Raw genomic sequence first — 16709 nt, 5'->3', positions numbered from 1 at the left:
AATCCTTCAGAGAACAAGCATTTCTAATGTCTTTGTGTGAAGTGGGACTTCCTGAAGCTCATAACTTGACTAAATGTGGGAAAATTTTCATGGAAATGGGCAAGAATACATTCCTGACATCAGAGGAACCCTCCACACCATCTGCTGATCAAAAGACAACTCTTTCATCCAGACTAGGTAGGGATTATTAATTGTTACTGGTATCCCTTTCAGGTTTTTTAGCATATGTGAGAATAGTTTCCCAAAACTTTTCCTGAAAATTCAGTAATTTATTATTTCTCCATTTTTCACAGAAGGGGGAAAAGAAGGATGCAAGATACAGAGATTAATCCCTGACATGGGAAATTCCACCGTAGTTATTTCAAATGTAGCAAAGTCCATATACAACTGAAAACAAAGTATTACAATGATGTGGCTTAAGTTTTCAACATACATAATTAAAAATATTTCCCTATATGTCGGTTATAATAATCAGTGTTCTGGACTATTACTGTTACAAAACTCTGGTTGGCTCTCATATGGATTAAAAGACTTGCTAAGATCTTGCAAATCTTAATTCAAAAACTCATTAGTAACCCTTCCTACACTGTATTGAAAATTTTTTGCTTAGTCTGAGCTACCTCTTCATAACCACAGCCAACCTACAGACATCATACTGCACAGTTCACCTTTCCTGTATCCAAGACATGGGTGAAAACAGAGCAATGCAGCAGGGTACCCAACACAGATTAACCAGGGAATCACTAAGGACTCCAAGCTATCAGCCTGGGGACTCGCCTTCCTCTTTTTCTGCCAGCAGCCCACCTATGTTCCCAAATCCCACAGCCATTCTCCTTCAACCCTTTGTCCTCACCATAACGCACCTTGGACTCTACTTGGGGTGGACATTTGTTCACAGCCTGTGCTATGCATGTCACATGGAAAAAAGTCTGGAGAACAACAGGAAACCATTTCTCGTGCTGAAGAAAGCAGAGACCAGAAGTGGACCAGCAAAATGGTTACATCCCTCATTCCTTTGACACTGTGGTCAGGGTGAGCTCCAGCTCAGTTTTTTATCAGTCTTAGCATCAGTGGTGATGACTGCTTAGAAAATTGAATTGCTTTCTCTCTGCAAAGGCCAGAGGAGAAGGCAATTTTTCTGGCTGTGGTGAGGTGCTTTGAAAGGGGATCCCCAGGAACACTGGTAGGGGAGCCGGCGGTTCTGCTTCTTTGGTGGTACCTGTTTTGTGGACAAACAAATTACTTCAGTTTTCAATGCTGTCAATCTGGAACACCTCATCACCACAAAATCAATAAAAATGTCTTTAAAAAGTGAATAAAACCCATGTAAAAAGCGCTAAGTAGCCAATTGTCTCATGCTTGAAGGCCAAGATTGCATGGTAGTGAGGGAGCAGGGGGTCTCTTTCTCACCTAGGTAATGATTATATGAGCTCCATAAGGACATAGTTAAATCAAGTATTAAGAAGACTGCACTTAAGAGGGGGAAAATATGTCAATCACACTTCGCCTTTGACAAAAGGAAATTCCTTGAAACTGAGAATGGGGAGAGAGCGGGAGAGAGAGTGTCTCGTCATGTGGGTGGCCAGGAAACTGGAGGCCAGAAAAGTACGAGTGAGAGAAAGAGTAAGAGACGGGGAGGGGGGAAACCCACCAGACTGAATTCTAATCCAAATGCTGTGAGGCGTTCACACCAGGCCTTGTGAGAATATTAACAAGGTTACAGGAGAGGGGCCTTTAGCCTCGGGAATTATTAGTGAATATGGAATTATATTTGCGCAAACACAACCAGATGCAAGCAGCTAAATGCTCTGCAGATGTGAAAGGAGACAGAGTGTGTTCCAAATGGGCAGCAGTTTCATGTGTTTTAGCCCTCCATCATGATGCCTGGCTGCCTGTCAGAGAGGGCTGCTTTTCTGAAATGGCAAAGGGGCGGGAGGGACAGGCTCTTTTTTATCAGAAATCTGAACATGGGTACTCTTTAGGGTTTACTCTTTCCCTCAGACACTAGCATCTCTTGGTTGACTGACTATCACTCTGAAGATTACATCCTGACTATGTTCTTTTATATCTCTGTGCCTCAGGTTAATTTCCTGCAAGTTTTCTTTTTTCTCCCACTTTGCCGTGTCTTTTTCTAAAATCTCCCTGTCTCTTTCCCTGTTTTTCCTCATTGTGTGCCCTCTCTGGTTTTAGTCTCTAACTCCACCATGGCCTGAGCAGTTAGCCTGTATGTATGATATCGCAGGCTGTTTCCATTAGAATGAGAAATTGGTTACAAGAACCAGGTATTTCTTTGAAGTAATCTTGTTTTACTACAGAAAAAGTCTCACTTCTTGAAATAACAGTAAGATTGAACAAGAATCTGTTGCTTTGCTCATGATCCCAGATCTGCTTGCAGTCAGGGCTCTGCTCAGAAATCTCCTTTCCTTGGCTTTTTTTCAAGACCATTGTGTATTCACTTTATTTCTTGTACCACGATTTTTGGGTTTGCTCCCTTCCTGCTTCCTCCTGCTTTCCATTGTTTCAATCACTCTAATCGATCCTCTGACTCTGCATTCAATGCTTATTTTGGGGCAGTGGACTCATTGTTTAAGCTATTCCTAAACACTCTCTTAGCCAGTGTGGAAGGCGACCAGCACACCTAGCACCCTGAGTGGGATTTATGGTGATTCAAACCTGAAAATCTGCTTCCCAGCTCCCAAAGTCATATTAGAAAATGTACAATATCAGTAATTTACTGTCTCTGGCAAGAATGAGGCTTCTTCATTCTAGATCAATCACTACTTTCAAAGGAATTACTGTCCCTACTCTGAAGAGCAGAGAGCACATACTAAATGTTTACAGATCAATTTTATTAGTTGAATTACAAGGACACAGACATGGCCAGGGGCATAATCATAAAGTGTCACTCTGTGGCAGGATTAAGACTTCTGCTCAAGAGGAAATTTTCTGCTATGAAGAATAATGCCAGCAAATGACTGTTCATCCTATGGAACTGTAAATGTACAAGTATGGAGATCTGGAGGCTTAAGTATAAGGGATTTTAACAGATTGCAGTTTGACTTGGGTGAGTATGCTAACTGCAATTTTAATTACCTGAACAGTTTCAATTCCTGTGAAGAGAGGTCTTGCCAACTTATTTCCCTGACTCACAATGCTTGTTTTCAAACATAATCACAACATTCCTACAGTATGGCTTGTGCAAAATTGTGGATGCTGTTTGCCCTCAAATTTTGTTATCTTTTAAAATATTTTCTCTCACTAGATGCATGTTTCAGAGGCAATAAAATACTCTAGAGTTAGGTAGAATTTTCAAACTCAGGCATGCTTTGTTGATGATTCTGTACTCTCCATGAAAAAATACAGTGTACTCTCCTTAGAAGTACAATGCATACGGTTTGATTATGAATTTTGCAGCAACTTGAAAGACATATTTGAATATATTGATTTACATAGAGATTAAAAATGAACCACCCATTATTAGCCTTTCTTTATCTCTGATCTTGTTAAAAAGCAACGCATACTCCGCATAGCCCAGAGTTTATGAGGAAGAAAGGTGCTGAGTAAAAAGTGAAGGAGGGTGGAAAAAATACCATATTTTCATAGACAAAAAGCTTATCATTCTGTGGCAAAAATTGTTTCCTATTAAAACTGTCAAATAAGGATTTTGTTCACTTAGTTTTTGAGGGGGAGTCAAGGCAACCAAAAGAGAGAGTGCCAAAAAGAACTTCAACCTCCCCTACAAAACTGTGGCTAAGATCTCTGCTAACTCACACAGAAGTAGAACTCTTTGTAACCTTGCACAAAGACTTTATTTCACTTGCTTCTTTTAATTAAGCTGGTTTGGTTTGGGTATTTTTTCCTGTTGCATGCAATCTCGTTTTCCCTCAGGCAGGGCCAAGAGGCTCCTTGGTGAACCACTGCCTCCCCCCAGCATGGCTGCTCCCCAGTGCTCAGCGTGGGCCTCAGCTGGTGGCCACGTTGAGAAGGCTTTTCCCCATTGTTCCCAACGGGGTCTGTGTTTTATGATGCCTCACAGTATAGGCAGCCACTATCTCCCCTGAGGGCAATGGCAGTTTCTGTTTCATAGAGAACAATGGATGATGGTGGCCAGTCCAAAAGGGAACAACTCTGCATGGGGGGAAAAACAACAACAACAACAACAACAACAAAACAACTTTTAGTTACAAAAACCAACAGCAAGTATGGCCATTCATATAAAGCCTCTGGGAGGAAAGCACCTATTATGCCAGACCCTCTTTACAGGCAAGCTGAGAGGAAGGTGGGAGGCAGCATGCTTGACTCCTGCACCAAAGGGGAAACCAGGAGCCCTCTCCCTGGAAGAGTGATGAAGAGGAAAGGGACATGTGCACCCTCTGAGTCCGGGGCACAAGATAAGAAGGTGGCAGAGCAGGGAGGTTTTGCTGTCACCCCCAACAAACCTGGTGCTCTTGGCAGCTGGTTACTCCACTAGAATTAAGTACCAATTTGGCATACAAGGGGAGAAGAATTGTGTGAGCCTGGGGAATTCCTCATATTCACAGGATAAAGCCAAGATAAGGGAATGCAAACAAGGGGGTATGAAGAATAATTATGGTGAGGGAGTGACAAATCAGGAGGAATTTGGAGTGCAGATAGCAAAGGGTGCTAGAATCTGTTTCAGCAGCTCTTCATTGCTCTGATGAAAAAAAGCAGCTGCAAACTCAGTTCAAGTGTCCCATAAACCATAGGTGGTTTGCGTTCCCCAGATGGGAACACAATAGTCAGAGTGTAGCCATGAAAGTGCATATAAAAGGTAAAATAAAAAACAAAACAACTTTGAAAAACTTTGTCTAGGAATGTTATTAACTAATCACATGCGAGTGATCTTTTTAGAGATAATTATAACAACTCTGCATTTCATGTACTTCATTCTTTCTAGAAATACACTTGGCTGTGACATAACTACATTTTTTGAACAGAGTTTATTTTGGTACTTCATGGTACTCTTATTTTTTAGATTAACATAAAAATAATCAGTAAAGTGTATACTGAACTGTACATTAGCTGGATGTTAAATCATTACCAGTTCAACAGGTGTTAAGCCCCTGATCTCATTTTAGCAATTAGCATTTTTATGAACCACAAGGAAGAAAACAGGAAAAGTGCTGCTAATAAAGTTTGCAGATGATACACAGTTTGGTGGAATGATAAACTGCATTGAGCTAGTTATACACAGCTGGGTTGTTTGGTAGGAAGGGGAACTCATTCAAACAACGAGTCTGAACACACATAAATGGGGAAGGTCACACACCTGGAAACTAAAAACCTGTCACCCTTAAAAATTGTGGGACTGTGGAAAAAACTGACACTGAAATTGATAGCGATTAGATAAAAAAGTCTGAGCTCAGTTCGGTGCAGAAGCTAACCCTATTCTCAAATACATAAATGCTATTTATTGTTCTATCAATCTGTGCATCATCTGCAAACTTTGTCAGTAAAGCTGCTAATTTTTTTTTTTTTTTTTTTTTTTTTTTTTAGCAAATGGCTGAGTAGAAGCAGATGAATGATAATGAGAATAGCAATAGTATTGCAGCACATTTTGGTGCTTAACCCTGACCAGAAGAGCCTGAAAAGCTGAAAAGATTAAGGAGTCACAACTGTAATTTAAAATGTGTAAAGCCTATTTTACAACAGTTTGGGGGGAATAAAGAAAAGTCTATGCTGTTTCTTTAAGAAACAAAAATAAAAACATTCTTTGATTATAAGGGGAGAAGATTTCTTAAAGTAAAACATGTGTTAGCTTAAAAGGCAATGCAGTTACACAATCTAAAACTGGAAAGCAAAATTAGACTAATTTATATTAGAAATAGGGTATACTTCATAGAAACTGGAACAGTTTATAAAAATAAATAATAGGGTTTACACCAATGTCTTTACATAAGTGTCTGGTGTCTACTGACCTCCAATTTAAATGCAAATTAGGCGAGCAGATCTCTCTGTACCCTACTCTCACATCTTAAGGATCCTTATTCCAACAAACAGGATGAAGGATTCACATCTTTATTCTTTCTAGACTGTCTTATGAGTATCTTGGACAGACATGCAAGTCACAGACCAATGTTCACACTGTAATATATCCTCTAGAGAAAGTGAGAGAAACGTCATATTAATTGCCACTGTAAATAGCCACCTGTGAGTTCCCTTATTAAACTAAACAACCAGAGTTATAAAGCACAAGTTCAGACTGTGAATTCCTACCTATTCCTGCATTTTCCCAATCTGTTTGCTTACGACATTTTTCTAACAAGCAATTGCTTAACTTTGCCAAGCTTGTTTTGAAACTTTAAAGCTTTGTTTTCTTCATTTTTTTTCTCTTCATTCTAGTACTCTTGAGTTTTTCATATGTCCACAAGTTTGGAAATATCACCATCAGTTGTGTATACACAAAGGAGATTTGGCAAATGAGGAAAATTATTACGAGACAGAAGACCATCCTCACTAATAATGTTGCCTGAAGTAAAACTGGTACTTGGAGATGTGCTTCCACTTTGGAAAGGAAGAATCACTGCTGCACACCAGCAAAAGCCTCCTCAGTGCCTGCAACAATTACAAATAAAGAACCAGCCCAGATGATGATTCTATCAAACTGTTTCCCAAATTTGTTACACTTTTGCAAACAACAGATCTCTGGGTTCAATGGGGTGAGGGAGTACATGAATCTAGTGCAACATCTTTTGGGTGATATTTGCACTGATGCATATTAGTATATTGTAATTTAAAAAGGAGGGCAGTTATGTAGGAGATAGGAAGGTCTCAGGGCAGCTGCTAAACCAATAAATTTCCTCTTTTCCAGGGCTAAATTCCTGCAAGGATACCAAAAAGTATGAGAAAGTACTGTTTATCTGGCCCCTTAAGTGCTTCTTACATCTTTTCTCTCCTTTTCCACTCTTGTGTTATTTAAAAGAAGACAGATAAGGATGATACATGAGCATCAATTTTTTTTCTTTGTGAAGTCTATTGACACTGTAGGTTTTTTGTTTTTTCCGTGGATTTCATTTGAGTTATACAGGGTAAGTATGTCCATTCACCACTTCTAATGGTAGTCCCTATGAACACTTACCTGGACAGCAATATTTGCATATAAAATGCAGTTTCAGATACAAAAGACAGGAGTTATTAAAAGCATTGCTTATGTTACACCCACAAATTTGTTAAGCATTTTAAAGATACAGAATAAGAGAGCTCTCTGCTGGGAACAATGATCGAAGGTCTCCTCAGACATCCAGGCTGTATTACTCACCAGAAATAATAGCAGAATTGGGTTTTCTATTTACCATAGTAAAGCAACCTTGTCTATAAACTCCTTATTGCCGCAAACCAAAGGTGTGTGTCTGGGGAGGGCAAGCTTTTCCCCTTGATGTTCCAGGACATGGAAATACAATCCTTTTTCAGACACAGATGTTTGCAATAGAAAACTTTCACTCCACTCTCTTCTGTTTTTAATCTGCTCATGACAGGAAACACAGATTCAAAATGAATGTAAAGAACACTGTCACCATAACTGATGATAATACAAAAGAACACGTAGGAAAGATTTCTTTTTCCCAAAATATTATAGGGAGAAAAGGGTTACAGATTTCAGAAGATTCTAGGTGTTTTTATTTCTCAGTGGCTACCAATACAGTGTTTTTCCATTAAATTCAGAGGATATGGCTCCCTGCAATGCTTTGATACTACCAAGAGTTTCAGCATACAAGAGACAGTACAACTCCTCTTCACGCTCTCTGCCATACCTTCAACACTTCCCAGTGACTACCCTGCTAAAGCTTCACTGAACAGACAGATGTATAAAAATGGCCAGAAGATTCTTCCATAGCATGTTTCAAATACAAAATGAAACAGGTAAGAGTAATTGATTCACCCTCTTCAGCCAGTCTTGCTGCTGACCTCTAGGCTCTCAAGAATTTTGAAGATGTGCTTTTTAAAACTATGCCAACCTACACATCTCAAGGGAAGTTCTTTATGTATGTCAGTGTGAAGGGGTTGACTGGGCTCTTTCCTGTGCTGTTTGGTTGCCTGTTCAAACTTCTTCTCTTACTCTGTCCTTCACACCACAACCTCCCCGGTCTCCCTTCTCTGCCTTCTCCAGTTTGCCTAAATCCCCTTTCCTTGCTCTTTCATTCAAGTAGTACCTTGCTAATGACAACTTTCACTTGAAAAACAACAATATTTGCATGTTGACTTCTGCAAATTCATTTACCACTCTGTGTGTCATGCACTTTTTGATCTGTGTTCACTTTTTTTTACCTGTGAGCTATTTGGAGCAGGGGCTGTCATCTGGCATGTGCTCGAGCAATGCACAGCACAAAGGCATCTCATTTTAGACAGCATCTGAGCAATGCTGCAGCAAACAATAAAAACAATTATAGTTATAATTACCCCCCCACAAGCCACACTAAAATACGTAATCAGACACTCAGAAATTGAGAAATTACAGCATCAACCCTGTGATGTGATTTAATTACTTTCTTCTTCTGTATAAATATGATGATACTGTCTCTAGCTATATCATAGTATACTATTTTTTCTGCAAAGAAGGTCTTGCTTCATTGAGTGTTGTTGATTTTTTTAAATACTTTTTTTACCCAAAATGGTGTCCAAATCTTTCTTACCATAAGATTTCCTGTCATAATCCCTTCATTGAGTAGAAACTTACTAATTTCCTTTTACATTTTTCTTTGTTATTTTTATCAGAGGATGTGAATGGTTCAAGAATATTAGTGAAATTATTTTGACAATGCTGACTTGAATAGCTGTTACTCTATCTTAAAGATGGGAGATAAAGCACAAATAGATTAAGCATAAAACATAAATCTCACATAAATCTTTAATCTATCTGTTAAATTAACAGACATAGGTTCTAATATTTTTGGCTGTTTCATGTTTTTAGCATATAGTATATTGGAAGCACAGTAACAAAAAAATAGCTTTTAACTAGGAGTGCACAGAATTTCTAGTAATTTTTCAGGTGAGGAACAAAAAATACTTTAGTATACATGATTTTTCACAGTGGCAAGGAATCAAACCAGGTTTTCAAAATTTATTTTGAAATTTTGGTTTTTTGAACAATTCTTCCATTTTACACTCTGCTGCCAAAACCCAAACAACTTCTAATTTCTGTGTTAGGTAAGACAAAGAAGCTGTGCATAAAAACTCTCTACACATCACTAACTGACTCCCAGAACTCTGTTCACATCGTAGAATGTTATGTGCTCCTATGTAAAGCAGTGTCTCCTGAAGGCTTCATGAAAATAAAAGTTTTGTGGGCTGTAGCCCAGCTAGAGAGGTCTTCCTAACTGGAAAAAAAGAATCACTGCTTCTGTTCTGCTTCTAGAACTTCCTGCATCTTCACTAATTAACTGAGCATGCACCTAGTCTTTTCTTAAATAATTTTACAGCTATTATCTGTAGTTTTTTCCCTGATTTTGCAGTGTCTCTCTTCAAGCATAGAAACCCAAAGAGGATTTAGTATTTTCCGACTGGTACCCCAGTACTAAAAAATTGACCATTTGAGCTACTGGACAGCATTAGCAAACAGATTTGCTTGTCCAACACAAACTCTAGATCTTTTGCAGAACACCATGTCCCATGGGACATAGGCTGATTTGAAAGACTTGGTCTAAAACTCTTGTTTCTAAATCAACAGTCAGTTTGGTGGCATAAAAACCAGAAAATTGCACTAGTGATATTTTGACTGAGTTCTGGTTCACCAAATTTTCCTAGTTTGGGCTCTGTAGCAAATTCCTCACATCTCAACAGTCTTTAATGGATTCATAATGTCCACTGAGTAATAAGGGTAGGGGGAAAGTGCCTAAGAATAATACATGAGAAAGGTCAGAGGAGCTTTGGCAGCAGCGGGAGATTTCAGAGGACAATAAATATTAGCAGTGAATCCTTCTCCTCTCCTAACTTGGCTGTTTCTCAGGATGTAAGCCATCTCATCTTCTCTGGGATTCTCAAGGCAACCTCTTCCTCATCTCACCTGCCTTACACATTCACACCACTCTCCCTCTCTGCCTGCACCAAGAATATCCCATGCTTATTCTTCTGCCCCTGCTAGATTTGTGTCACAGCAGTGGGCTCTTCTTGTGTTAAAGAGCTCTTGTACAGATCGCATTGATTTTTTTTTTTTAAATTCAGCTTAAATTTGGGTTAAATAAAGACTTAAAATAGCACAGGCTCGATTCTGGTTAATGAAAAAGAATCCAACTTTAATTGAACTTTTTACTTCAGTTTCAATTTGATTTTAAAACACGCTTTGCTTCAATATATTCCTATTATCCATATGATCATGATGTTCTTAGTGTTATTTACAAGTCTGTCAATATTTGTGTCAATGGCACATTTCAACATAAATTATTCACTATCTATTTCCAGATTATCAGCAGCAGTATTGAGCAGGGAAAAGCACAAGTCACCATAAACCTCTACTGTAACAAATACTTTCGAAGACCTGTCATCTCATCAGCTCTTAGTCATTTCATGTATGTTTATTAGAATACTCTGTGACACAAAGTCAAAGGTATTACAAAAGTCTAAAAAGTATCAACTTTTACTGTTCCATTTGTTAACTCAAATTCTAATAACCTTGAAAATGAGCACTAATGCTTTTTAAGGAGTATTAACATCTTCATTATTTAGTTTTTTATTGCTGAATTCTACATAGCTTTTTTCATCATTTTGCCTCAAACCAATGTTTGACTTACTGATTTATAACCACATTATAATATTTATATTTATTAGATGCTGAAAGCTTTCTCCCTGGTAAACATACTGGAAAAGATTTTTGTTTTAAGTTATTTGCAACTGAAAAATTGCCATAACATTTTCTTATCACATTAATTTCAATTTTCTTCACAACTTTTTGAAGATAACCTTATATTCCATTTATCTCCAGCATCCCCCTCTTCACGGCATTAGTTTAAGACAGCTCTACCTGCTCCATTTAGTCTCCAAAAGAGAACAGTTCTAGCTGGGAGACAGCGGGTGGGGCAGCTGCCCATCCCGCCCACCATGAGGAGGTATTGACTGATGCTCCACTCCAATCACATCTTCAGTCTCACATTAGAGGAGCAGCTCTTGTCCAATTATTTTTTTGGTCTTAGAACAGGAAAATGTCAAAAAATATTCAATTTTTCAGCTTCTTCCCTGATGTTTCCTACATCGAGCTTCATGTCATTTTTGCCTAGTTATGTTCTCAAAAATGGCTGACACATTTTTGCTGAAACAGTGAATAAAGAGGAACATCACACGTAGAAGTTTTCAGCTCAAATTATGAAAAATATTTATAGTGCTGATGCAAGTGATGAAAAAAATTACACGTACAGTTTCTGGGTTCAAGTTAAAGTTCTTAAAAAATCAAAGTCCATTTCTTACAATTTGTATTACAGCAGTGCAGGGAAAGTAAATGAAGATTATGCTTTTATGTACTAAGCACTCTTCATACATGGTTTTAAAATATAAAAATTGTAACTAACCAATGCATCAAAGTGAAAATAAATTAACAGTTATGTAAATTTACAGTGGGTTTAAATTTTAGAATTAGGAACATTCCATAATAATATCCTGGAAATAACCACCAGTACAATGTGCAGTGCCACTGGTAACAGACCTACAAGTGCACCTTTTTTCCCGATGACTGGTTTGTTTTCCCAGAGCCTGCAGCAGCAGATTCCCACAGTCACTATCCCAGATGTTTGCAGATGAGATGTGGTTTACATCACCTGAACACTGGTAACAAGCACTTTGTTATCCCAGCCTGGGGATTGAACTGGGTAGAAATAAACTGGGGAGAAACAGGCACCTTTAGCAGAGGAGCTGACAGGAAGGATTGATGTACAACTTCTTCAGGAGCACGTAAGACCTCATTAGTAACTTCGGTGTTTCTTGCTTTGGTTCTGTTACCTGGTGCAATGGAAGAGACATGGGCACAAAGACCCAATTTGAGGACACGCTGTGTCTGAGGTGCTGGACAGCCAGAGCTGCTTCTGCCTCGGCTTTCGGGCAGAGCAGGAACAGATTGAGGGCAGAGAGCAGCTTTTGGGGGCGCTCAGTGGGGGCTGATTTTAGTTAGTCTGACAGGACGGGCAGAGGCGCGCATCTTCCAGCAGCAGCCAGGCTGCGGATCTCTCCGTGGAAAAGCTGCCGTGGGCACGGCCAGGCGGCCGGAAGGATGCGGGGACTGAGGAAGCCTCCGAGGGGACGCGCTGCTGAGAACCTCGCAGGTGAGGCAGGAGCCATGAAAAAGAGGAAGCGATTCCCTCCATCCCCAGAAAGGCCCGTGCCGCCGCCAGCACCGCCCCTTCCCGGTACCCGCACCCTCCCAGCGCCGGCACCGCGCCTGCGCCCTCCGGGCTGCGGGACATGCGTGGACCCTGCCCGGCTCCTGCCCGGGTTCCCTCCCCCCCGCTTCTTCCTTCCCGCCTTTGCCATGGCGACACCGAGTGGCCTGATCCGGGCCCTGCACCGCGGGACCCTCGGCCAGGTAACAGGCCTGGGGCATCTCCCCCGTCGCTTCCCGGTGTGCCCGGTTTGGGACAAGCCCCGCGCTCGGGCCGGGCCGGCCCAGCCGCCATCCGCCCCGTGCCGCGGGCCGGCTCCGCGCATGCGGGGGGCGCGGGGCGGGGCCGGGCCGGCTCCCGCCGCCCCTCGGGGAGCCGCGCTCCCCGCCGGGCGCTCCCGCCTCAGGGAGCGTCCCTCCCGCTTGCCGGCTGGTTCTCGCTGGCTCCGCTCAGCCGCAGGGGCTTCGACTCCGCGGGGCGCTCGGGGAGCGGGAGAGAAGGAGGCCTGAGCCGGCGAGTGCCGGCGACTTGGTTGTCGTTCAAGCGCTGAGGTAGCGCTGGGCGTTGTGCGGGATTTCAGCGGTGGTCTTTTCTTCTTCCCTTTCGACTTTAAATGCACCTACTGGCTACAAACTCCTGTCTTCTCCAGCAGGAAAGAAAAAACCAAACCGCATAGGTGTCTGAATGGACGTATGTCAGCCCCTTCCCTTGGTACTTACACGACCTCAGTGGGGTGTAGTAGTGTCTAAATTTCTTTAACACGTTTGGGATTTTTATTGTAATCATCAGGACCTTTCCCCCCTCTCACTCCCCCCCATTCTATTAGAAAATTGAAATAAAAGAACATCTGATTGCATTGATTGTATTTTTGGAAGATAACCCTAAGCAATCAGCCAAGTCAGGTAGGTATATATTCAGTGACCTTGTGTTTGTAGGCAGCCTCCTTCGTAAAGTTTTATGTCTATGAATAGCTTCCTTAGAAATCTTTATGTAGCTTGTAGCCTTGTTTTTAAAATGAGTGGAAGAATTTGATGACAATAATACTAATGTTGCATCACTTTAGAGAATGTTTCCCCTAGTTGGACAATTGGCTTTTTCATTAAAATCTTGCTCTTCGCACGTCATCCAAATCCTGAATAGTATGGTATGTTTCAATAAAGGAACACATTATTCAGAATGAGTACCAGGGTAGAGATGTCTCATGTTCCTTGTGAGAAGAAATAAATAGGGTAGGAAGAAGATCAAAGATGCCTTTCAGTTTCTCGATGTAATCTGTATTGTCTATGAATTTGCAGCAAGTGAATTCTGTTACCCTCGGCCATGGAGCTGATATTCTGAGCACGTCAAGCTATAACACACACTAGTGCACAAAAAGTTGGTGCATATAGTGGTGAATCTGGGTAAACTACGCATTGCAGGACTATTTCAGAACTAGGATTTTTTAATGAAGTTTGAGAAATCAAGGCATGTTTCGTTACATTCTAAAACAGCTAATACCATGCAGATAACCTTGATTCTGCCCTTTCTGTTGACGAGGTAGAGTAAAAGCAAAAGAGGAAGAACCTGTTATTCCATATGAAACTTTGGTAACTGATATTTTACTTAGTAACTGCGTTCTTCGTACTACTTCGTTAGTGTGAGGCAGAAGTAAGGATTCTGCTTGTATTTTTTGTTTCAGAATTCATTTATGTATAAGATTGCGTTGAACTGTAACAATATAGAAGAGCTAAGGAATCTCAATATGGCATACTCGATAAACTTGTTGGGTGTTTCCATGTCTTGAGGTGCTTTGATTTAATTTCACTTACATGTTCTTAAATCTTCCTAGGTTTCTAACACTTAAAATTTGAACAGTTGCACAGTCCCAGTAATATGTTGCCAAAGCAGGTCTTGCAAAGATACCTCAAACCACTCATTATTTTTAGAACTCAAAAGTTCCTTGAAAAATATTGAAAGGATTTGAATATGCTTATCTTTCCTCATGCACATGGTGACTCTTTGGCTCTGTTCAGTATCACAGCAGATGCCCTCCCCTGCTTTCATTCCTCTAGCGACGAAATCTGATTTATCTTGCATAATAAAGAAATCTACTCTGAGTGAACATGGCTCATGTTGTATATTAATATTTACTCTGATGTGCATTTTATTGCCACATCTGAGTCAGCTGTCAGGTCAAGATTACGTACCAGGTGCTTTATCACCTGGCTGCTGTTGCCATGATGTCTTTAGGTGTGATAGGTCTGAGAATGTGCTTCCTTCTTGTTATTCTTTAAATGTTTTCATTTAAAAGAAAAGAAGCACAAAGTTAGTGTTGGTTCACAGATTCACAGAATATTCTGAGTTGGAAGGGACCTGCAAGGATCATCCAGTCCAACTCTTAAGTAAAACCCCATATGGGGATTGAACCCACAACCCTCGTGTTAATAGCACCGTGCTCTGACCAACTTTGTATAGCTTCAGATCACCCACCCTCAACTAACAGTAGTAATTTGCATTGTTGCTCTGGTTTTAAATTTGTGAGTCCTGTAGGTTGTGGGATTTTATCACTTTTCTCTCTCGCTTTAAGTGCCCTCTTATGTCTATCTGGAAAGAATTGCACTGGAATTGAAGAGGTACTTACAGTGCATCTTCAAAAGAATCGAGGGGAAAAAACAGCTCCCTTATTTATGCTGTTCATGTTGCCAGGCTGGACTCGGGAGTGGTTCAGCTACTTGGTAGACAGCTTGGAACAGATCATGTATTTGTTGCCTGCTGATGAGGAGTATTCAAATTCCAAGCTGGAAAAGTGTTTGCCTTGAAGCTTGAGCAGTGTGTCTACTGGCACCCTCATAGTTTTGATGTTTAAGCATTTGATAATGTGGTCGTAGTCACTAGAAGACGTAATTTATGTGGTTCCAGCTTTGTTTCGCTGTAGTGCACAGTTCATCGCTATGCTGGATTTACCATGCTGTGGAAAAGTTGCTCTGTACTTTTTGTTGTACATATTTCTAGCACACAGCTAAAATTTGTAGGCATAATATATGTGGTTAAGCAGAAAGTAATGTTTTGTTGGAGAGATTAATTATGTTTGGGGTATCTTGACTTTTAAAAGCTTATTTCCCAAATTCTTCAGTGGTCCCTAAGCTAGGGTTATAGAAAGTCATTTCATCAAGTCTGTTTCTTTGATGAGACACTCTTAAAAATGGCAACTACAGGTACTCCAGGGAATTACTGATAAAATTATGAGAAATCCAACTGTGGCATAACCTGTCAGTAGGAAAATTTAATCTAAGGTGAGTCAGTCGGTTGTTGGTGTACATCCTGATAAAACATGGATTAGGTTTAGTCCTGGCTGCAGAGATGAAGTAGAGGAATGGCAAGGTCTTGCTTTTGATAGTAGGGTCTCATGCATCACTAAGTGGCTTTCCAGACACTCATCTGGAAGTATACATTTAGATGTTATTTGCTTTCAAGAAGGAGTCTTTGGCATCATTTTTCTTTTCTAGTATTAAAGTAGTTATCTAGTAACAAAGTAGTTATTGCAGTTACTGTAAGAATACTCCAATACCTGTATTGCTTTTCTTCCTGAGAATATCTTTTAAAGAAAAGAAGAACTTCTCATTTTGCTGCCTTTTCTCCTACCCTAGTCTTTCCTCTTTGGTAGGAAAGCCTTCCCTGGCCTTCACACAGGATCTGTTACTGGCTGTATTGTTGTTGCTAACCTGTGCATTTTGATGTCCTGCAACCTTCATCTCTTGTCAACTTTCACAGGAGTGATGCATCAGAAAGTGGATTCTCTTTTAGCTTTATGTGGTACAGAACTGCGTCTTCCAGCCACAAGGGTTGATATTTTTTAAGACAAAATCCTTCCCTCTTTGGTGCTAGAATTTAGTCTTCTTTTTTTCTTTTCTGGCACTCAAAGTTGGATTTGCTGTAATGAAACTCAAGACACTGACTCCAGCACACACTCTCCAGGTCATACAAAGAGGAAATTGGTTTGAGTTTCACCATTTCACCATAGAAGGATGTTTCTTCTACCTTTTGGTGAGTGTTGCACAGAAAATATCTCTGGTGAATGTTTAGTCAGGACCACTGCAAGTACAGAATCTTCAAATCCAAGCAATCTTAGTCAATATACTGGTAATCTTAGCAGTTTATTTAGGAATGTATCTGTTTCTTCACCTGTGTCAGTGTCTTTAAAAAAATACCACAATATAGATCCCTGAATGTAGTTTCTCTGATTTGCTTTACAGTTCATGAACAAAGGTGCTGCTAAAATCAAGAGGCATTTACTACATTTTCCCCTGCTGGAGCAGGCTAATGAGTCTCAAGGCTAGTAAGACTAATCTGGCATGCTTTGCTCTTTACAAATCCTCATTTGCTGTTGTTTTCCTCTAGTTGTCTTCTAGG

The 16709-nt window shown here is 40.3% G+C and overlaps 1 protein-coding gene across 2 annotated transcripts in view; it reads left to right on the top strand.

Annotated features, from left to right (window-relative positions):
- The first annotated feature begins 12373 nt into the window (after positions 1-12373).
- The window catches only part of WARS2 (tryptophanyl tRNA synthetase 2, mitochondrial), a 45267-nt gene continuing 40931 nt past the window's right edge, over positions 12374-16709 (top strand). Inside the window, exon 1 of one of the 2 annotated variants that reach the window (XM_032098676.1) lies at positions 12374-12523. In XM_032098676.1, the coding sequence (XP_031954567.1) occupies positions 12470-12523 (54 nt within the window). In that variant the 5' untranslated portion in view covers positions 12374-12469. Of the gene's footprint in view, positions 12524-12733; positions 13223-16709 lie in introns of those variants that run through there. The other variant, XM_032098677.1, reaches the window with a different exon arrangement.

This window comes from Corvus moneduloides, chromosome 2, assembly GCF_009650955.1.
Source record: "Corvus moneduloides isolate bCorMon1 chromosome 2, bCorMon1.pri, whole genome shotgun sequence".
In the NCBI taxonomy this organism is placed as follows: Eukaryota; Metazoa; Chordata; class Aves; order Passeriformes; family Corvidae; genus Corvus; species Corvus moneduloides.
This window is presented reverse-complemented; position numbering and strand designations above follow the sequence as displayed.